The sequence below is a fragment of the Oryctolagus cuniculus genome, chromosome 13, assembly GCF_051225735.1.
Source record: "Oryctolagus cuniculus isolate XC-2025 breed Fujian yellow rabbit chromosome 13, ASM5122573v1, whole genome shotgun sequence".
NCBI classification, from domain to species: Eukaryota; Metazoa; Chordata; class Mammalia; order Lagomorpha; family Leporidae; genus Oryctolagus; species Oryctolagus cuniculus.
In genome coordinates, this window is record NC_142879.1 from 68,333,288 (window position 1) to 68,356,867 (window position 23,580).

Here is a 23,580-nt window from a genome sequence, read left to right on the forward strand (position 1 = left end):
TCTTCTTCCGAGAAGTGGTTAGGGACTACAGAAAAGAACAGATCATTTTGAAAAGTTTCTCAGTTTGTAAATAACATCCCTGTCTTTGAATTTATTTAGCTTGAACTTGAGAAGCAGAAGTTGCAAGAAGAGCAAGAAAATGCCCCAGAGTTTGTGAAAGTGAAAGGCAATCTCAGAAGAACAGGCCAGGAAGTGGCCCAAGCCCAGGAGTCCTAGGCTGAGGCTGGGTAAGACCCGGCACATTCTCACCCATCACCGCACAAAACTGTGTCTGTAGGTGCCTCCTCAGCGCTGCTCTCAGGGCAGAGCCCCTGGAGACAGTTCCAGCCAGCAGAAAATTTGGGGTTCAGGTTTAGTTTTCCTACAATCTGAGTGGATAACTTATCTATGACAGTTGCATTTCCAATTCGCCAAATGAAGAACTTTGACCAGCACATGAGTTGGAATAATGGACCTGTGTTCAGAGACTGTAAAACAACAAGACAAGCAAAAACAGAAGAGAACACTGGAACAAATTCTCGAGAGTTGCACTACTTGGTTTTCTTCCAATCCAAGTTTGGTGGGGCATGGAGCCTTTTTTCTTTTTAGAGCTAAAGTAAATATGTTCAATTCTCCTTTTGGGATTCTATTAAATAATTTAGATTGCTTTGAAATGCATTTAATGTGTTATTTTCAGTATTTACAGATCTAAAAATTTTATTCGGAAAATCCCAAATTATCTTGCTTAATTTGCTTTTGCCTATGTTAGAATTAATACCAGAGAATTTACTGTTCCTGTTGGGCATGGCAGTTATGTTTATTGGCACTAAAATTCAGAAACTGGGGGAGAAGGTTGAAAGGCATGTAAGCATCTACCTTGATCTTGTTTTGATTCCTTTTGGTTGTCTGTGTAATATGTGCTACATTGCAGTTCCAAGAAGACACATCATAGAAATTCATATATTGCTTTGATAACAATAGCAATAGGGTTCAGTTTTGTTTTTAAATTTCTTGCTGAGCTAATCCATTTGCTGCAACCATCTCTTAATCCTTTAGAGAATGGAACTAGTCCATTTAACCCAGGTTTGCTGTCAAAAAGTACAAAATGCAAAATCTTTTCATTTCTTCTGAAAGCAGTGTGGGAAAATAAGAGCTGGGTGATAAGGACTTGTTTAGATACTTTAGTGTGCAACAGGTGTAGGTTGGACTCAAAGAGCCTTCCTTGGAAGATACGCAGCATTTGTATATTTTGAGTGACTTTAGAATCCAAACTTTGAAGTTTTTGGTTAATGATCGTTTATTTCTTAGTCTTTTTTCCTCTTGTGAAAAAGACTATTTTCCCACTATCTCAACGAAGATGCTGTCGATAATGACAGCACTGATGACTACTATATCGCATCTCTCAGGAAAAACCGAGGTGAAGGGAGAGGCTGTTCCGTTTCACCATTCTAGCTAGCATGCTAGTCAAAAAGAAGTCCAAGTTACAAGTAACAGCAGAGTTCTCCTGCAGTTAACTGTGTACTGCTGCTATAGGAGGAATTCTGGGGACGTAGCTGTGTTCTGCAAGGAGACAGTTCTGCCAGTAATTTCCACATTGAAGAGTCTTCTTGTACTTCCTGTAAAGACTCATAGGAAGCTGGATGCAGAGCTTTTAAATCCTTATTTAGCATAGTAGAAATTAGCTTTCTGTGGGAATGGTTTAGTTTTAGTAGCTGCCGATTAGGCCCATATTCAATCCTAACGTGAACAAGATAAAAGTAAATGAGTGATGGTACACTGCTAGTTAGAGAACTTGTTAGTTGATTACACCTGAAAATAGATTATTTGTCTCATCAAGAAGTATTATTTGAGTAAAATATGAGATGCTTAAGATGTTACTCTATAGTAGTTTGTTTTTGAAGAATGGAGTATTAGCTATTTTTTTCTACCATTCTTCCTTTTGAGAGAAGAAAGTACAAGATCATCTTGAAAGTACATTTCTGATTGCACATTGACCAGAGTTCTTTGTCTATATGGATTGATGACATGGTTTGTAAAATGAAGATTTGGGACTGCCCCATATCATTTTACCTAACTGAACGTTAAATCTTTACATCTGAATCGTTGAAACAATTCTACCACTTCATAAAATTGTCAAGGGACTGGACAGGCTCCTTTACCAATTCTGTTACTAGAACTTGGCAGGAATGCATTCTTCACTGGGAGAAAGTTCATTTGAAAAGCGTTTCTCTCCTGCTCTCACTGAAGCCTGCAGAACGATCTGCAGGGCATAGTCGAAGGTCTGGCCAAAAGAACACTTGTAAATAGCATCAGGTGGTGACTTAGGCTGAACAGCAGAGTGTACAGGTAGAGAAGAAGCTTTGAAGTTGCCGATTAGCTGGGCTCAAAGCCCAGGTTTAAGAGGTGATCAGTCTCCCTTCACACCTAACACTGTGCAGCCCAGACACCAGGACCCTGGCTCATCTCGGTGAGCAGTTTTGTGCTTTGAGCCACCTTTTGACAGAAAACAAATGGCTCCATTTTCCACTCTTTAAATAGTTCAGTGCTTTTATAGTCTCAAAGTAGTAAAGTAGTGTTGCTTTCTAAGCTATAACAGTTGACTTTATTCTTCTACTCTGAAAAATCCTGACTTGTTTGAGTGTATATAATATATATAAAGGGAGCCTTAATGGATTTGTTTTCATAATTTAATATTTTTTGTATTTGCTCTTGTATAATTGTTTTTAATGGAAAGTATAACAGAATTGAAGGTGGAATTCTTAGAACCAAAGTTATTCTTAATAAAAATCACCACATGCTTGGACCACACGGCTATGCTTGTCTGCTCTGTTTAAGATGGTGGGCGTCTGGAACCAGAGAGGGCTGTATTCAGTTCAAAGATTAGGTGGCTCCAAAGTCTCCCTCGGGTAAGACAGCCTTCCCTCCAAATCAGTAATGTCCTGTCTGTGGCAGCCAAGGCTGGCAATTTATTACCTGAAACAAATTGATGCTAAGATACCAATGGCTGTGTATACTACACTGTGCACAGAATACAGAACACCATAGCATCAGCCATCAGCCTTTCAGATACGTGTTCCGAATTTTAGGTGGCTTGGTAAAACACTGGGAGTGGGATGTACTGGGACAAGGACCATTGTTTAGTGCTTGTGAGTGACCTCATATGGTATGTCTGGAGTGTAATTATGAAATTTGTTGGTTTACTCAGCTAAAATAATGCCAGCCTCAAAGATTTTACTTCGGGAAGCTACATACATGACTGCATTACACTGTTGTGTTAAAATAGTGTGGAGGCTCCAGTCTTCATTGCTATGTGCTTATTTTCCCACTACAAGGTGTTACCCAGCTCAAGTATCATACTCAGGAGAGTAAAGATTTTTTTTTTTTTAAAGAAATAACTTATTTGAAAGGCATAGTTTTGAGAGAGAGAGAGATCTTTCACTCACTGGTTACTCCCCAAATGGCCACAATGGCCAGGGCTGGCCCAGGCCAAAGCCAGCTGCATCCTTGGGATAACCAGACACTTTCCCAATTTTGAGAGTATCAGTCCATTTAATTGCACAGTTGCACATGCATGTGTGTATGTGTGTGTGTTATAGTAATGGTAATGAATTTGAAGATAAGGCAGCTAAAGTGTTCAGTGATGTTTAAAGTGCTATAGTATGGCTACAAAAAAGTATTAAAATAGTACTTCCAGGCTTACATTTACTGGTATAAGAAATGAAGTGTTCTATTTCCAAAGTCTTAGGGTAATGAAAATATTTAGGTACTAGTCTCACAATCCCAATTTCAGTTTTTTTCTTTGTGAGAAAACGTAGTCTGATTATCGGTTGGGAATGTTTTGGTTATATTCTCATTTTCTCCTAGGTTTTCCAGCGAAGTGGTGTTTACCAACTGAAGTCTGGTAAAAAAAGGAACTTGGGGCCGGCGCGTGGCTCAATAGGCTAATCCTCCGCCTTGCGGCGCCAGCACACCGGGTTCTAGTCCCAGTCGGGGCACTGGATTCTGTCCTGGTTGCCCCTCTTCCAGGCCAGCTCTCTGCTATGGCCCGGAGTGCAGTGGAGGATGGCCCAATTGCTTGGGCCCTGCACCCACATGGGAGACCAGGAGAAACACCTGGCTCCTGGCTTCAGATCAGCGCAATGCGCCGGCCGCAGCGCGCCAGCAGCAGCGGCCATTGGAGGGTGAACCAACGGCAAAAGGAAGACCTTTCTCTCTGTCTCTCTCTCTCACACTATCCACTCTGCCTGTCAAAAAAAAAAAAAAAAAAAAGGAACTTGGTTATTTATTGGAAATATGTTAATTGCTACTAGCATGTTGTTGCTCCAAGATTTCCTGAAAATATAACACACACACACACACACACATATATTAATGTATGTATATGCATGTTAGTATATATATTCATATATTTGCATTGATATTTGTTTTCATGTTTATATTTATCAAGTGTCATGAGTTCACATCAGTACTTCCAATTCTAACTCAGTAGCACCATCTACCATTCTCCCTTTCCCATCAGTGGAAAACCTGACTGCCCCTCCTCCCCTGCTTACTGATTTTCTCAGTCTGCCTGTGTGAATCCTCCGACCGTCCTCAGCTGTTTCCTCACTCAGGCAACGCCTGTAGCTTTTTGACTGAATTAGGAAGTACAGAAGGAAACAGAAGTTCTTCTCAAGCCTTTAAACATTTGTTTTGAATTTAATTACAGTATTTAACTTTCTTCAAACAACCTAAACACCTACATTTTTAATATACTTGATTGTTTGACCTATTCTATAAGCTAAGCTTTAGGGCCATTATTTTTATACTTAAAGTACTTTTCTAGACTATGGCCATTTTTACTTGTGTATTATCCTAGGGATTCAGTTATACTATACTCCCTGGGTTTACTGCAATCTTACCAAGCCTAGAAAAGGGATGCTTCCTAGACTAACTGACGGAGCAATGAGTTGTTGGCTGCGTCTTAGGACATGGAGCCCACCACACAGTCCACACGATTCAGCCATGAGCCACAGGCCTTAGGCTAAGTCCTTTTAATTAATTAACGTTCACTTTCTTTGTCATGGAATTTTTGATACCTTGCCACTTATTTTACTTTAATTTTTGAGACTTGGTGTCCTTCCCAGAAATGCTATATACTTTGATTTTGCATGGCCAGCATTACTTACTTGTCGTCCTTTTATGATACATTGATTTTATCCATTAGCATTATTGAAAACCTATGTATGCCTTATAAATTTCCCATAAAATGGGTAGGATAATTTTGAGATTTTGTTGACTGAGAGTCACCAAGTCTGTGTGGTAAGTTCTTTTCCTTGAGATAGTTGGCTCTTTATTATCCTTTTGGACATACTAAGAAGTATTTTAATTCGTTATCATGTATGATCAACTGAACTGCTTCTCTACTTTGTTACTATGCAGTGGGGCTTCGGAAAGTTTGTAGAAACATGGAATTATCAGATGTGCCTTTCGATGAACTTCTCGAAGCCCCTCTGTAAGTGATCACTAGTGGTAATCAGTCTTTTTTCTTATATCATAAGAGGCATTTAAAAAGTTCATAGAAAATGTTATGAAATAAAATTATGCATCAATTTCAAATTTTTTGCACTAAAACTTTAAATTCCATTCCCCTGAACTTTTTGAAGTACCCTCATATTTTTATATTTATTTTATAATTTAGTTATCTTTACTGTTTTTTGTATGTATAGCCAGAAACACATGCACATGCCAGTGCTTTATAGAAATATGTATTCTGCATAGAATAAAATACCTACACATGTGAATAGCCCCTTAAGCATATCCTACAGTCTTCATTATTTTGTATTGGAGCTCCTTTTTCCCTTGGGACTAGTATAATGAATCTGTGGTCCTAAATAAACCCAACTTATTTTAATTTTCATTTCCTTTTTTAGATGCTCAGAATATTAAGTGTGGCCAATGGAAACCCTTCAAGTTTATTGTTTTTTTTATAAAATAATTGCCTCTGACACTTAGGACAGCATCCTTGTTTTCTTATAATAGGACATCGCAGACCACCCTAATTTTTTGCTGACACAGGACAAGAAGCCTATGTGCCCTGCAAGGCGGTTCCTTTTGGTGGGGATGAGAAACCGAGGTCATAATCTGACACTAGGATGCACAAGAGAGCTGCCAGTGGACAACACTGTCCCTGTTCTTCTAGTGGTAACAGAGCCAAAGGATGTGACATCACCCTGGTCTTCCCATTTGAACCACTGTGTGTTTCTCCCCTGTTTTTCTTACAGTATGAGGTGTCATTGAACGATGCAATTACAGTTTTTCATTGGGCTTTTAAGAATTAGCTGAGATGTTTTCATTACAAAATAAGACTTGTGAGAGAGAATTTTGGCCGGCGCCACGGCTCACTAGGCTAATCCTCTGCCTTGCGGCGCCAGCACACCGGGTTCTAGTCCTGGTCGGGGTGCCGGTTCTGTCCCAGTTGCCCCTCTTCCAGGCCAGCTCTCTGCTGTGGCCCAGGAGTGCAGTGGAGGATGGCCCAAGTGCTTGGGCCCTGCACCCTATGGGAGACCAGGAGAAGTACCTGGCTCCTGCCATTGGATCAGCGCGGTGCGCCGGCCGCAGCGCGCCGGCCGCGGCAGCCATTGGAGGGTGAACCAACAGCAAAGGAAGACCTTTCTCTCTGTCTCTCTCTCACTGTCCACTCTGCCTGTCAAAAAAAAAAAAAAAAAAAAAGAATTTTGCCAACCAGATACCAAAACACAGTTCCAAACAATAGTAATTTAACTGGTCTGATACTGGCCCAGAATAGATATAGATGTAAATAGATTCGTCTGTAGAGAGAGAAAGGAGATTAGTGGTTGCCTCAGGCTGGGGATCGGTATGACGGGGATGGACAGTGACTGCCAATGGGCACCCGGTTTCTTCTTTGGAGCGATGAATGTTTTAGAATAACAGTGATGGTTGCACAACTGCTTAGTAATAGCATAATACACTTATTTAAAATGGGTAACTTTTATGGCTTGTGAGTTATACCTCAAAAAGCTTTTAAAAGCTAGATAGAGTTTGACCCCACAATTAGATTTCTAGGAATTTGGTCTTCAGACATACCTATGGTGCATATGGAATGCTGTTTGGAGACACACTTGTATGTAGCATTTTCCGTAGTCTGCCCTCAGAAACAACCCACCTATATAGTAGTGGGTGACAGAGTAATTATATCGTTACTGCCTTTATGACCTGTGTTACATATAATAATAGTAAATGTTTTTCAACATACACAAAAAATGACTTTGAAACTGTACTGTTACATAAAAATACAGAAAACTACACATAGTAAATTACACTTAGTTGAAAAACTTTTTAAGTGTTTATCCATACATCTATACAAAGGCTTAGAAACAGCACATTTACGTGACATACATTACATAACATGATTACATATCATGTTTACAGTAGTTACTTCTGGAGAAGGGAAGGTAATTAGGATCAGAAAATAAAGGGCGTGTCCATGTTTAATCTGCAGATTTTTATATTTTAAAACATTTTGTTCAAGAATGTGTTCTTGAATCACTAGAGTTTAAACAGTCATAGAAACAAAGAAAAGCATGGGAAATAACCATGCTTAATATAACATTATCTCTTTACAATACTACAGACTTAATAATTATTTGCATGTATGGTGAGAGATTGCAACAGAACACTTTGCACCAAAGATGTGTAGATCCATAGTTGACATCATCAAAGGAATAAAGGGATCCAGTGAAAGAATAACGAGGAACTTAGACTACAGAATGGTAGTGAGGAATTTTGGCCCTGCATTGACCCCGTAATGTTGGAACAGACATGAGCCAGCGCTCCTCATAAGGGATCTGAAAGGTGTAGGCTTCACCATGAAAACAACATTGGTCTTTAAATTTTTCCTTTGCTACTGGAATTGAAAGTAATGTGGTTACAGTACTTTTTTTCCCTCCCTGCTATTGTTTTTGTTGGCCGTGGTCAAGGTGATTGGAACAGGAGGAAGTGGCAGCTCCGTAATGGAATACTGGTACTGAGAACATGTAGGAGCCACAGGCAAGCCAACCAAGGCCTTCCTGGCAAACGTTCTCTCGGTTAACAGTGAGAGTTCTGTTTACTTTCTTTGCTAATGCATATTACTAAAAGTACATTTATTTCTCTTTCTGCTCCCCTGGCTGCATGCTTCAGATTTAAACTTGGAAATAGAATTTGCCAGGAACCAGAGAAATACTGATTCTGGATCTTTTTTTGAGGCCCAAAAGAAGCTGCAACAGAGGCAGAGAATATAGGCTGTCAGCTCCCTGTTCTTAACTATTGAAGCTTGAGTTAGATGCTGGTGGGTGCCTCCTTGGTCATCTGCCCATGGTTTTGTATTCATTCAAGAGGTTTCAGGAAACAGTTGCACCTGTGTTGTGCAGGTGCTTAAAAAACAGGGAAAACAGCATAATTAAAAGCTTTGCTCCCCAGGAGGGCAGTAGCTTATACAGTGTACCAATCTTGAACCAGAATCAGGGTTGTGTGGTAACTTCCCTAGATCTGATTACCACCCTAGAAGCTTAGCAAAGAAAAAATTATCTGTGTGAACTCAAATGAGCTTAGGGATTTTGTGGCTAGTGCAACTTGACTTTAATTTGATGAGTTGGGCCCTGTTCCTGGAGGCAGCTGTCCCCATTTGTGCTTTCTTCCCACTCCCCTATTCTTCCAGAGTGACTGCAGTGTTTGTTAAAGATAGGCAGCCAGATCTTTGAACTGCAAGTCGTTACAAGAGTATGTCTACGGGAGACCTTGCCAGGAGCTGGTTCCAGCCCTGGAGGTGTTTATCATCTTGCTCCGAGATAAGATATTGCATAAGAGGTAGTAAATAATCACAGGTGTTAAATAAAATGCCACCTGAACCACCTAGAAGATAGGAACTGTAGGAGCACATGGTGAAAAGGAAATGCACTAAAATGGTTGTATTGCTAGATAGATGCTCACATAAATCTTCTCCAAAGGAGGCAATGGAAATGAATGGTTTAAATGAGTTTTAAATTAAACATGAATTTTATTTATCCTTGATCTTCCTCTGAGCTTCTCAAACTGTCTTCAAAAAATAAGGCTGGACAGTTTGAAAACCCAGGTTTTTAATGAGTAGCAGCCATAGGAGAGCAGGAGAGTGGGCACAGCAAATAAGCCTTCAGCCTCTCCTTGTAAAAGAGCTTGCAGTGTCGCTGGGTAACATCTGTTTGTTTTCAAAGAACTTGTTGAGGTGCTTGAGGTTAGGCTGTGGGTGTGCTGTGATTTGCTTGCTAACAGCAACCTCCAGAACTGTGTAGTGTGCTCTGGCATTGTCAATAACAACCCAACGGCAGGCTGTTCTGTGCACCCACCCTGGGTCTGTGGTCACCCATGCTGGGTCTGTGGTCGCCAGGGTAAACAGGGCTCTGGGGAGAGGCAGCTGTTGCATGTCCAGGATGTTTGTCTGTTTTCATTACAATGCTCAGAGGTGGGGCATCTGATGGTGGACAAAATCAGATTCAGCCCCTGCCTTTTGGGAGCTTAAAGCTGAGTGAGGGGCCGGTGCCGCGGCTCACTAGGCTAATCCTCCACCTAGCGGCGCCGGCACACCGGGTTCTAGTCCTGGTCGGGGCGCCAGATTCTGTCCCGGTTGCCCCTCTTCCAGGCCAGCTCTCTGCTGTGGCCAGGGAGTGCAGTGGAGGATGGCCCAAGTGCTTGGGCCCTGCACCCTATGGGAGACCAGGAGAAGCACCTGGCTCCTGCCTTCGGATCAGTGCGGTGCGCCGCAGCGCGCTGGCCGCGGCGGCCATTGGAGGGTGAACCAATGGCAAAAGGAAGACCTTTCTCTCTATCTCTCTCTCTCTCACTGTCCACTCTGCCTGTCAAAAAAAAAAAAAAAAAAAAAGCTGAGTGAGGAAACAAACAGCATTCAAAGCATCACACTCAGGAGTGTGACAGGACAACCGTGGTGGGCAAGGCCCTGAGAGCTGGTGCCTTTGCCCCCCACCCTCACAAGACAGATGGTTAGGACAGCAGACACAATGCTCAGAGTGTAGCATCCAAAATCCATTTGCCCCCACCACCTTCCCCTAGGATGGATGCTACTGTAGCCATAGGGTGAATACTCCTGTCCTTACTACTGTCGCGAAGAGGGGGCTGCAGCTGACCAAAACTGAATCATTGCACCCTGGGTCTCCTCCAAATCATGTTGTCACCCATTGTCCCAGTCTTCACAAATGGGACCACTCTCCATCCTGTCTTTAAATCGGAAAAATGGGAGTCGTCTTTGATCTAGCCTCGCCCTGCCTAACCAGCCACATCACCTGTTCAGTCCACTCTACGTCCTAAATACCTGTAGACCTTGCCCATGTCCTCGCCAGCCCCAGCCGACCCCTGATGGGTCTTCCTCTCACATGTGCCTCCATCTGAGCTGTGCTCTTCAAAGAAGCCAAATGATCTTGAATTCAAAGTAAATTTGACCCTGTCTCTCCCTTGTCAGAAGACTTCCAATTAACTGTAAGGTAAAGAATCCTGCACATGGCCTCCCAGGCCCTGCATGCTGGAGTTACTGCTTCCATTCCCAGTGCCTCTGATACGTCTGCCTGTTGCTCAAGACCCACTGGCCTCCTTTCTGCCTCGGTGCCTTGGCATCTACCAACTATTTCTCTCATAAAGCTCTTACTCTTCTTCTATGCTTAGTTAATTCACTCTGAGCCCAGGTTCTGTGCCTAACCGTGCCTGGGAGGTGATTGTCAGGTCTACTCTGGAGGTGGAGAGGGAGAACATTTTAAAGTGTATTCCCACTCTCTTTCATTCACATAGGCCGTGAGCCCCGAAGAACCTGGAACAGGAGGTTGGGTGCTGATGGACTGACTGTATGGGAACAAAGCATGTGACATAAGTCAATATTTCCATTAAATGGCAGCTCCAGGGAAGGGGCAGTTTGGGCACTGGTGGGGGATCTGGCATCAGTGTGCCCAGTGTCCCGGCTCAGCTGAAGACGGGTTGGGGCGGAGGTGGGGCAGACAGAACGGGGTAGGTGTTGCTAGCCCATTCGAAGGCTCAGAGGAAGCTTTTGTCCCCGCTGCCTGAGTCCGAGGCCTCTGAGAACCAGGCTTGGCCTGAGGGGCCCCTTTAGTGACGGGCGAAGCCAAGCCAAGCGCTGCCTCGGACGAGGAAGACACCTCTTGCCATGCCCGCTGGCAACAGGAAGGTTGATGACTTTAGACTTCGGGGCAAATTGGGATTTGATGATTTTTGCTAAGATGTTCAAAGCTGCAGTACTGTGTGGTTGCGACATAAATAAAATAATGAAATCCAGCCCTGGCTGAGGGCCCAGTCTCAACAGCCTCAGTGGAACAGGGTGTGGTTGGTACTGCCTATGTCCTTAAAATGATGCCTGATGCTGCCACCTAGTGTCCGTCAGCAGAAGTTTTCTTACTTTTTTCCTTCCTTAAGAGAAAAACAGAAACAGAGACAGATCTTCACTGGCTCACTCCCCAAATGGCTGCAAAGTCCAGAGCTGGGCCAAGTGAGAGCCAGGAGCTTCCTCTAGGTTTCCTACGTGGGTGCAGAGGCTCAAGTACTTGGACCAGGTGCATAAGCAGAGAGCTGGATCAGAAGTGGAGCAGTTGGGACTCAAACCGGTGCCCAAACGAGATGCTGGCATCCTGGGTGACGGCTTAAGGTTAAGCTGGGCCACAACCCCGAACCCAGAAGTTTTCATTTCTTGATTAAAATGGTAATTCGTTTCTTTATTATTTTTATTATTATTTATTCCGTTTATCTGAGATTTTTTTTTCTTCAGAACCTTAACCTATTCTGGGTCTGAGGTGAGCTAATTTAAATCATGTGTAGGAGGTGTTACGATTGAACCGGTCACTTGGCTATGACAGATTCCTGCACCAAGACTCAAACGTCCTCTTTTCTAGTCCCAGTGCTGCCTCTTACTGTGGTGGCTGTGGGCAAGTCACTGAGCCTGTTATAGTTCAGTTTTACTCATCTGTAAAATGGGCTAACCATCCTGCTTTGTTGTGAGGATTGCAGCTCTGCCCATTCAGACAACAAAGGGGTACCAGGCACCATTGGCCAGGTAAATGAGATTCTCTCTCTCTTTCTCTCTCTCTCTCTCCCCCCTCACTCCCTTCTTCTCCCTCCCTCTCACTCTCTCCTCCTCTCTCCCTGTCTCTTTCTCTCTCTCTCATGCATACATGTAGGCACATGTGCACCTGTGCACATACCTACTGATAAATCAACAACGCTTCCTCCTTTACCTGCTTCCAGTCTTTCCTCACTGCCTTGCTCGGAAAATGCCTCCCTTGTCAACATGAAGAAGTCCGGTTTCCTTGTTAGGGAAGCTGTGGTCCTGACCCAACGGGCCAGCTTCATGAAGCTACTTATGGTCTTCTGAAACAAGAGTGGGTAGCCTTTACCACGTGCTAGATACCATGCTAAGTGCTTTCCCTATTGATTTTCACCCCACTTTATGAGCTGTATCTTGTTATTACCTCCTCCATTTGAGGATGGGGAAACTGAGGCAGAGAGGAGGAAGCGAATGTGCCTAAGGTCACACAGCGGGTAAACAGCAAGCTTGGAACTCAAACTCAGGTCACCTGACCAGACCCCATCATGCCACTGCGCCACGTTGCTTCCTGCTTCTGCTCCACTGCTCCCTCCTCTCGCACATCTGGCCTCTGGCCTTTCCATCGCCTCCTGGTGAACCTCACCAGTCACCTGCCCACCAGGCTGCTCCTACCAGACACAGCATGCTCCTTCTCAGAGGACGCACTGGCGCGGCATGCACTGTCATGCAAGCTACAGGTTACACATGTGATCGCCGCCCCAGACACAGGGTGGGTCCTGGAAACACCTGCGGCACTCTGAAAACTGCATACAGGTTTGCAGCTTTGTAGTAAATGTATCAGCACAGGAGAAAAATGCTCCGTAAACCGCAAGACACCAAAGAAACGCAAGCCCCGGCTGCTTTTAAATGTTCTTTATAACATGTAAGCAGGTTGAGAATGAAGTATTCACATGTACCTGACCATTTTCTTCTCGTTGATTTTAGTCACTTTCCATAACAATTAAGATTGCTTCTGCCCTTTTTTCCCCCCCACAGGCAGAGTGGACAGTGAGAGAGAGAGAGACAGAGAGAAAGGTCTTCCTTTGCCGTTGGTTCACCCTCCAATGGCCGCCGCAGCCGGCGCACTGCGGCCGGCGCACCGCGCTGATCCAATGGCAGGAGCCAGGTGCTTATCCTGGTCTCCCATGGGGTGCAGGGCCCAAGCACTTGGGCCATCCTCCACTGCACTCCCGGGCCACAGCAGAGAGCTGGCCTGGAAGAGGTGCAACCGGGACAGAATCCGGTGTGCCGGCGCCGCAAGGTGGAGGATTAGCCTAGTGAGCCGCGGCGCCGGCCTGCTTCTGCCCTTTTAACCAGAGGTCACTCATTGGGAAAATGTCCCCATTACTTCCTGTGGGAGAGATTTGAATCTGTCCCTAAGCAAACTTTGCACAAAAGTAGATCTGTCCCTCCCTAGAGAGCTTTAAAACAGGCATCAATTAAGTGACTCCAATTGGGGGAAAATACTCTCTAGGTACTGGCACCTGGCTTAGGAGTCAGGCACTTAGTTTGGGCTGGGGCTCTGCCCCTCCCTGGCTGTACCTCACCGACTTTCTCAGTGAAGTGAGAATGATTTCTGAGGTCCCTTCCAGCCCTAGGTTCATAGATTGAAATCTTGGCTTTGCAGCATCATTGCTTAGAGTCATTTAATTGATTTTGGAAATCAATTTCCATGCCTATAAATGGAGCTGTCCTGACATAACAGAAAATTGTGGGCATTACAGAGAAATATTAATGTAAATTGCCCGTGCAATTTGAAATCTAATAAAGGCAGAGAAGAACAAAGGAGACTTGGGGTGCCCAGGGATAAGTTTGTCACTCCTTAAACCTAGTGGGCCAGTTGTCTTTTTAGGGGAGGAATGAGGCAGATGAAGCCTGAAATAGCCCACCTTCTTGGCAGCGATGAACTGAGATGTGTGCCGTCTCTAACAGTAGAAACCGCATTCCTTGTTCTCAGAAGGTTGTCTTCTTTTCCCTGGTATCGTCTGCTCCCATTCCTGGGCAGATGTGTCTCGTTATTCCACTGAACTTCCTGAACAACACTGTAAAACCAGCAAGTTAAGTGATCTTCCTGCGGCTGCTCTTTTGGTTGCTAATGAAAAGTGCTTTGTATGCCATTACGTTGTTGGCAGGGAGTACATAGTACATTACAAAACTGAAATTGTCTTAAATAATATGATAGGCTTCAAACAAATGGAACCCTGGTCAAAACAATCTTAAACTTCAGTGACAAGTTCTACTACACAGTAAAGAAAGGATAATTCTGATTTTACACAAACGATTCCTGATCCCAGCAGGAGAGGAAACACTTTCCAACCCAACTGGCAGTGCTTCCAAAATCTTCACACTAAAACCTGCCGAGGAGAATAGGAGTCGGCAAAATGCTGGTCGATAGCACTTATGATTGTGGATGCAAAAATACTATACGATGTAGTGGCAAAAAAATCAGCAACAAACCAAAGGCACAGTGCTTCATGACCAAGTGTGTTTGTTCCAGAAATGCATTGCAAGTTTGAACAGTAATTAATTAATGATAATTTTCAACATTAAATTATCTGAAAATAAGACAGTGTCCTGCCACTGACATAGTCCTCAACAGTGGAAAGTGAAGATATTCTTTCTTGATATAAATAGTAACGCAAGGCCAATCGCAATCTTTACTCATCAATGTACTGGAGGCTGTAGCAAGAAGACGAAGGCAAGGGAAATAGATTTTAAAGGAAGAATCAAATGTGCTACTATTTGCAGATGTCATGATTTTGTACATATGGGAAATTAAAAGAATCTATGAAAAGTTCATTAAATACAAGCTTATCATGCTTATATGTAAAATCAATATATAAAAACTTTTTAGATACTGGCCGCAAAGAGAAAGTGAAACAAGAGAGATGCTTTTTATTTTATTTTTTGACTGAGAATCTAAAACTTCTCTAAAATGAAGTTATGGTTATTTTTTAAAGATGCCATTTAGCACGGCATAAAAAGCTTTTAAAAAGCCAAATGGGGTGGACACTTGGCCCAGCAGTTAAGATGTCGCTTGCTGTGCCTACATCCCACATCTGAGCACGTGGTTCAGGTCCTGGCTCCTGTTTTTGATCCAGCTTCCTGCTAATGCACATCCCAGGAGGCAGCAGATGATGGCTCAGTCCTTGGATCCACATCACTCACATGGGAGATCCAAACTGAGTTCCTAGTCCTGGCTTCAGCCTGGCCCAGCTCTAATTATTCTAGGCATTTGGGGAATGAACCAGCAGATGGAAGATCTCTTTCTGTCTGCCTGTTTCTGCCTTTCAAATAAAATGAAAATGAATTTTAAAAAGTTGTTTCAAAAAGCCAAATATATAGAAACAGTTAGTTAAATGGAAGATATGGTGGGGTGGAGGTAGGAAGCGGAGGGAAAGTAGGTCAAAGAATACAAATGTACAGTTAGGCAGAATGAGTAAGTCTAGAAACCTAATGTACAGAATGAGGACGGTAATTAACACTTGGTGTATACTGAAAATTGCTGGGAGAATAGATTTAGGTGTTCCTCCCACTCACAAAAAAAACATGATGGATATGTTAATTTGCAGGAATCACTTCATTTTATATATGTGCATCAAGGCATCTTTTACATCCTAAATATATCCCATGCAAATAAATATAAAATATTTTTAAATGAATAACAATGATAAATTTATATAATTACCTTATAAATAGACCGGGAAAAGGTTTCATACTTTTTCTAAGATGTCTTCCATGGTTGCTTTCTGTCTATACAAAACACTTTAATTTATTGTATATGTAAAATTTTCCAGGTAATGAGAATGTAATTAAAAGTGAAAGCAGAATAATATAAACATTATAAGAATTCTAAATCTCTTACATATTTAAAAATATGAAGCAAGTTCTAAATGAATGGGCATATACTATGCTCATGGATTAGAAGATATACTCTCCAAATTGATGTATATAGTCAAAGCAATCACAATAGGGTTTGTGTGTAACTTGATAAGCAGATTCTAAATTTGTGTAGAAGAGCCAAATATAGCTAAAGAGAAGAGACTAGCCTTACCAGGTACCAGGATTAAGGTGTAAAACTGCTAATTAAGATTGTGTGGTGTGGATGCAGAAATTTTAAAAATAGAATAATGGAACAGAATAGGGTCCAAACACTAGCTCTACACAGATATAGACACTGGATATACAATGGTGATATTGCAAATCAATGTGGGAACAGCTGACAATTTAATAGTCAGTTATCCAAGTGGAACAAACAAAATTGAATTCTGCCTCATTATCATACTCAAAGTTCACTCTTAGGGTGTTCACTAAAGAACCTAAATATGAAAGCAAATCTTACAGCATTTATAAAATAATTCTTTCAGGATGTTGCAACAGTGAAGCATTTCTTAAGACAAAATTGTTAGAAGATACTAGCAAAATAGTAGTTGACAATGAACTCACATCAAGAATATTTAAAGAAATCCTATTAGTAAGAAACAAAGAATCCAGTAAAAAAACTGGGTTAGAAGATGTTAATATTGATAGATATGTTAATTTCAATGGCCAAAAAAAGAATGATGCATCATGATCACTAGTAACTATAGTATCATGAGTAACTATAAAAATGAAAATTAAAATCCTAGTGTAATACCATTACATGCAAATCAGATCAGAACATTTTACCCACCTGACAATATTGTTTGCTGGCAGGAATATGATAGAACTATTGTATACTGGGAATAGAGTCAATAAAAGTATTTACTTATTTATTTGGGAGGGAGAGAGGCAGAGAAATAGAGACAGAGGGAAAGAGAGATTTCCCACCTACTAGTTCACTCCCCAAATGCCTATAGTAGCCAGGATTTGACCAGGCTGAAGCCAGGAGCTGGGAATTCAATTCACATCTACATGGGTGGCAAGAACCCAACCACATGAGCCGTCACCACTGCCCTCTAGGATCTGTCTTAGCAGGACATTGGAATTAGGAGCCTATCTGGGATTGAACTAAAGCACCCCAGTATAGAATGAGGATTTTTTTTTTTATTTGAAAGATAGAGTCACAGAGAGAGAGAGACAGAGAGAAAGGTCCTCCCTCCATTGGTTCTGTCCCCAGATGGCCACCATGGCCAGCACTGTGTCAATCCAAAGCCAGGAGCCAGGTGCCTCTCCCTGGTCTCCCATGCGGGTGCAGGAGCCCAAGCACTCTGGCCATCCTCCACTGCCCTCCTGGGCCATAGCAGAGAGCTGGACTGGAAAAGGAGCAACCAGGACTATAATCAGTGCCCAGATGGGATGCCAGTGCTGCAGGCAGAGGATTAACCAAGTGAGCCACACTGCTAGCCCCGAGAATGGGATGTCTTAACCACTCAGCCAAACAGTTGCCCCCAAGTATCACTCATTTCTTACATCACAGGTCTATGGGTCAGATCCTGGCTCCTAGATTATCAGATGGGCTTGACTGGGTTATCTGCTGAAGCTTGTGGGGAGCAACTGAGACTAGACTAAGTTACTGGAATTAAGACTTATTCTATGCATCTGCTCTCCCACAATATGGCGCTGGGGAGGAGTAAAACTTCTATGCAGCTGCCTCTCGCCAATTTGACTGATAAGCTGCAGGAGCTGATCCTGCTCCTGATTGAAGGAGAGCAGTGTGCTCGGCATGTGGGTAGCAGAGTTGGGATTGGTGGAAGAGGACTATAAAGGAGGAGAGAGACAACATGCACCAGGAACATCTGAAGGAATACCTGAGCAGCCCCCTAGAGAGCCGGCCGGCGGTGTGCCGCTCCTCCGCAGAAGCGGGGAAAGTGGCAGGGGGGGCCGCCCCTCCACGGAGGTGGAGGGGTCGGCAGCCAACCCAGGAAGGACCAGCAGCAAACCCGGGAAGGGCCGAGCAGACAAAAGAACAGCGCAGGGTCCAGTGTCGTTCCTCCGCGAAGAGGGGGAGCGACAGAAGCTCTCACAAGACCAAGGTCAAGGTGTTAGCTGGACTGGGTTCTTATCAGGAGTCCTGAGGAAGAAGCCATTCCATGCTGATTTAGTTCCTTGTGGTTTTAGGTATCAGGTCTCTGTGTCCTTGTTTAAAGTCCCAGTGGATAAAAGGTCACTCTCCGGTCCCAGAGGCCTCTCTTGGCCAGCAACAGCAATCTTTGCTTCCTCCTTCAGTGACTAGCCAGGGAAAACTGATTTCAAAGACCTCATAGGATTATGGTAAGCCTACTGAGACAATCTGCCTTTTGATGAACTCAAAAGTCAACTGAATAGTAACCTGAGTTACAGGAAAAACTTCCTTTGCCACATAATTTCATATCAGTGTGAGAATGCTACCTCAGTGTAGTCACAGTTCCACAGGTCAGGGTGGGAAATCTCCTGGAGCCATTACAGGGTTTTGCCTGTCCCACATGTACCTATGAGAAACCGGCTCTGCACCAGGAACCAAACCAAAGAACATTTGTAATAATCCCAGAATGAGTACACTCCGATGTCTATCAGCATAGAATAGAATAAACTGTGGCATGTCCATCAGATAGAAATTGCTACAGCAGTTGAAATCAATGAACTGCAGTTACATTCGCCAACATAGATGAAGTTCCTTAACGGCATTGAGCAAAAAGCCATCACAAAGGAAAGCCTACATTTGATTCTTTTCATGTAAAGTACCAATAGAGCAAAATGAGACTACCGTGTAGCAAAATCTACTGTACTGGGACGCATACACATATGGCATAACTGTAAGAGAAGGGGATTGTTTCTAGCAATGCTTGGGTGTCCTTAGCTACTTCTCCAAGGTCCAGAGAGCGGATGCAGCAGGAAGAGGAAAGCGGAAGCTTCCAAGTTACTCTCCTGTTCTATTTCTCAGCAAGGCTCATGGTTACCCAAGTGTTTGATTCATTATTATTAGCAACAATAATAGACAAATGTTCCAGGTACTGTTTATAGTATGAAATTTTTTTTAAGATTTATGTAATTATTGGAAAGGCAGACACGCACACACACACACACACACACACACACAGAGAGAGAGAGAGAGAGAGAGAGAGAGGTTTTCCATCTGCTGGTTCACTCACCAAGTGGCCACAATGGCCAGCACTGGGCCAGGCTCAAGCTTCTTCCAGGTTTCTCACCCAAGTGCAGGAGCCCAAGGACTTGGGCCGTCTTTTGCTACTTTGCCAGGCCATTAGCAGGCAGCTGGATCAGAAGTGGAGCAGCTGGGACACAAACTGGTACCCATATGGGATGCAAGCATTGCAACCGGTGACTTTGCCCACTATGCCACAGTGCTGGCCTCCATGCTTTGTGCATTTTGTGGCCCTGGTTCCTGGCACAGGGCCTGTTAGCAGCCTTTAGTAGGGGCTCACTGAATCCAGTTGAATAAGTTGATAGGTGGGCATGCGCACCCAATCACACTTTTAGGATCCCTGGATTAAGATACTTTACTTGAGTTTGCTAGTTTGTGAATTTTGAGTGGGAATGGAGTAACAATTGTGCAAAGCACTAAAGTTACAAACATCCGAAAGTTCGAGTGTATGATACCACGACCCTAAAACTAAAGATCCTGTTGGTGTCCTTTGTGAAATGTTAATTAATGTGAAAAAGCACATCCACCTTCACCCATTAAACACATTTCATTTAAATGAAGTGTACATGTAACAGATGAGTTTGGACAGGTCATCAGGGTCAACCCAGCCTTAGACTGCAGGACTGGCATCACCTTCCATGATGTTTGTGAAAGCAAATTCTATGTCATAAGGACATCCATCATATTTCCATAAAATAGAATTACAAGAATAAGAATTTAAGATAGTGTACAGTGAGAAATGCTTTCTCTCTTTACCCTTTTTGAGTTAGCTGTGCATCAAATTGAATGATTAGAAGCTCACCTGCCTACAGCCCAGACACACCGGTGTGGAGCAGTCAGGTGAATTTATACTGCCCAGCAACGCAACCGGTTGAAGGCCTGGATCTTTTTTCTTTTTTTCCTGCAGAAAGTCATAGCTCTTCCTGTGTTGCCTGAGAACCGCGTTGGCTTTGAAATATTGAGGTGCCCTAGGAATCAGTGCCTTTGCTTCCCGCACACGCAGCAGCAAGGGAACCTGTGTGTACTTCTCCCCTTCCTCCTCCTCCTCTTCCTTCTCCTCTTCCTCCTCCTCCTTCTTTCTCTTTCTGTCTCTTTCTCTCTCCTCTCTGCTCTTCTTTTATTAAGACGAGTGTTGTGGCTCAATTTGGGGGTGGGGGGAATCCATGATTGATTCTGCAAGCGTTTGATAAAAGTCCCATAGCTGCCTAGAAAATCATTGATCATCTTTTGTTACAACAAGGGCCAGTCAGCTATTCCCCTTTTCCATGAAAGGATTCTTCCAGGCAGTTGAAGGGGTCAGAGAGCAAACGCAGAGTGAATGTAGCCATGCAACTGAATTCCAAGCTGAAGTGCATTGCTGTGTAGTGTGGAGGCAGAGAGCACTGTAGTTTTCCAGTTCGGCAGATTTAGAATCAGATGCTACCAGATTGGTGCCTTCATTTAACAAATATTTGAGTGCGTACTGTGGGCCGAACAGTGTAATATTCAGTACTAAAAGAGCTATGGAGCTAAGACAAGACGTGGAGAAAACGTGGGTGCGTATTACTAAGGAAAAGAAGCCAGTCTAAAAGAGTTATGTATTGTGTGATTCCAACCATATGGAAATGCAAAACTGTGGAGATAGTAAAAAAAAAAAATCAATGATTGCCAGGGGTTGGGAGTGGGGGCTGGAGAGGGAGGGATGAAAAGACAGAGCACAGAGGATTTTTAGGGCAGTGAAATGATCCTCTAGGATCCTGAAATCGTGGAAGCAGACCATCATGTTTGTCTAAACCCACAGAACGTACAGCAGCAGCCAGAGAGACATGTAAACTGTGAACTTGGGACGGTAAGGACGCGCTAACATTGGCGTGGCATGTTGATGGTGGGGGAGGCACTGCGTATGAAACTCCCTGCCATTTCCGCTCGTTTTGCTGTGTCCCTAAAACTGCTCAAAAAAAATAAAATCCATTAGAAGTAAAAAATAATTACAACCTTGGAACCGAAATTCAACATTATCCCAACAAGACTTGAGAGTGTGGGGCTGTTAAGATGAAGAGGCACGAAGGGTTGTGAACATCTCATCTTGTTTGACTCGGAGAAGAGGGAGGTTATAAATAGTATTTAATCATGGGTGTTGCAAAAATACATAGCTTAATTGAGTTTGATAAAAATTTAAGTAATTTGTGGTAGACAGGAAATCGGATGTAGAACTCTGAAAGAAGTATGGAAAAGAAGAAAGAAAATGTCACGAACCCAGCATATGTTAGGAAAGGAAGAGAAAAACACTGAGAGGCTATAAGTGGAAAATGGAGATGGAGCTGATGTGAAGAGCAGCAGAGCCAAGGAGGACCTCCCTATTCAAGCACAGGCTGGCCCGGGGTATGCGAGGGGCAGGGGAGGGCTGAAGGAGCTTTCCTTTAGGGGTGTGTGGCCTCGGGTGGACTGGCAGCTGGGTCCTTGAGTAAGGGGGTGCTAGCAAGGAGCCCTTCACCGATGGAGTCCGGAGGGCACCCAGTTGCTTCCTGGAGGAGGGAGGCTCTGAGCGAGCTGACAGAATCTGTTTCACCCCTGTACACTTTGCTCTTTCTTAGGCTCTGTGATCTTCTGGGTGTGGCTAAGGCAGGAGATGGAGAAGGAGCTAACACAGAAGCTGCATCAGGGCCCAGCAACATGGTGTAGTGGTGCAGTGGGTTGTACTGCCACTTGCAACACTGGCATCCCATATTGGAGTGCATATTTGTGTCTCCGCTGCTCTGCTTCTGATCCCGCTCCCTGATAATGCTCCTGGGAAAGCAGTGGAAGACGGCCTTGCCCCCCTGCCACCCTTGTGGAAGACCTGTGGAGTTCCCAGCTCCTTGCTTCTGCCTGGCTGAGCCCTGGCCCTTGCAGCCATTTGGGGAGGGAACAACCAGATGGATAATCGTGCACTGTCTCCCTCTCTCTGCATCACTCTGCCTTTCAAGTAAATAAAAATAAATAAATGTAAATCTGTAAAAAGAACCTAAGTCATTTTTCCTCTCCCATGTGCTGTGGCACACACAAACTATCCGGGGGTACCACATTTTCTCTTGGTTCTCTGCCCCACCCCACAGCCCACACCCCCAGGCGTTAAGGGGGTGGGCTAGCTGCCAGTGCTCCTTGCTAAGTGCCCCTTAGCTCGTTCTGGCCCTGGGCAGCTCTGAGCTGGGCACGTTTTTCTCTTCTCCACACAGCCTCTTGTGAACATGGAAGCCCCGGGTGGTCAGCCCGGATCAGTTGTTCCATCAGCCCCAGCCCATCTCTCCACACCATCCAGCAGTTCCTCTACCTGCAGGCCTGCTGATGGCCCTCTCTGCTCTGTCTCAGCACCACTCGTTGTTTTTATCACCTGTGGTTCATACTCTGGGAACTGGAGAGGAAAAGACATTCAAATAGCCACCAGCAGGCGACTTTAAAGGGGGAATCTCAAATGACAGCCTCGTTATGATAAACGTGCTGACTGACGGTGAAAATACCTGTTTGAACAGAGTCTGTTGCAGATAGTGGTCGTTTTTAGCCTTGGTTTATACTCCTGTGGAACTGTCGTCTTTCCAGTTTTTACTTATTGAATATTATCATTAGTGGCGAATTAAGCCTGTGAGTATACAGTGAATTAAATTGCAAAAACTGATGAAGAGAGTGGAGGGAGAGGGGCTGTTGAGGGAAGCAGGGGAGTGAGGGAAGTATGGTTGTCTTTTTGGAACCGTACCTTTGGAATGCATAAGATCTGTTCTCTTTATATTAATAAAAATTTTTAAAAGATTTTATTTGTTTTATTTGATCAGTAGAATTACAGACAGTGAGAGGGAGAGACAGAACGGTCTTCCATCCATTGGTTCACTCCCCAAATGGCTGCAACGGCCGGAGCTGTGCTGGTCTGAAGTCAGGAGCAAGGAGCTTCTTCTGGGTCTCCCATGTGGATGCAGAGGTCCAAGGACTTGAGCCATCTTCTACTGCTTTCCTAGGCCATAGCAGAAAGCTGGATCAGAAGTGGAGCAGCTGGGTCTTGAACTGGCACCGATATGCGATGCCGGTGCCGCAGGTGGAGGATTAACCATGATGCTGGTCCCAATAAAAATATTTGTAAAAGGAAACGAAGCCCATTTCTTTGAGCATGTCAGGCGTGCCTCCCCAGGGCCTTTCCATGACTTTCCGCTGCAGGGCTGAGCCTTTCCCCAGACATACAGCTCATTCGCTCTGTTCACCCGGGTTTCTGCCTGTCTGTGCCCTTCTCGGAGGGACTGTTCCTGAGCCCCGTCTACCTGGCTGGTACGTTCTTTCTCCTTCCTGGCTTCAGCACTTTGCACTCCTTGACATTGTGTCACATGTTTATGCTTGCTTTTTGCCTTTTCCCTCACTAGAAATAAATTCCAAGAGGTAAGGACTTGTCTGCCCACCGCTCTTGCCTCAGCTCCTACAGCAGTGTCTG

The 23,580-nt window shown here is 43.9% G+C and overlaps 1 protein-coding gene across 4 annotated transcripts in view; it reads left to right on the forward strand.

Moving 5' to 3' along the window:
• FAM107B (family with sequence similarity 107 member B) overlaps window positions 1–2,787 on the forward strand; it is an 84,595-nt gene extending 81,808 nt beyond the window's left edge. For all 4 annotated transcript variants that reach the window (XM_008268120.5, XM_008268122.5, XM_017347691.4 and 1 more), the window contains one exon: window positions 100–2,787. In XM_008268120.5, the coding sequence (XP_008266342.1) occupies window positions 100–216 (117 nt within the window). In that variant the 3' untranslated portion in view covers window positions 217–2,787. The remainder of the gene's footprint in view (window positions 1–99) is intronic.
• The last annotated feature ends 20,793 nt before the right edge of the window (window positions 2,788–23,580 follow it).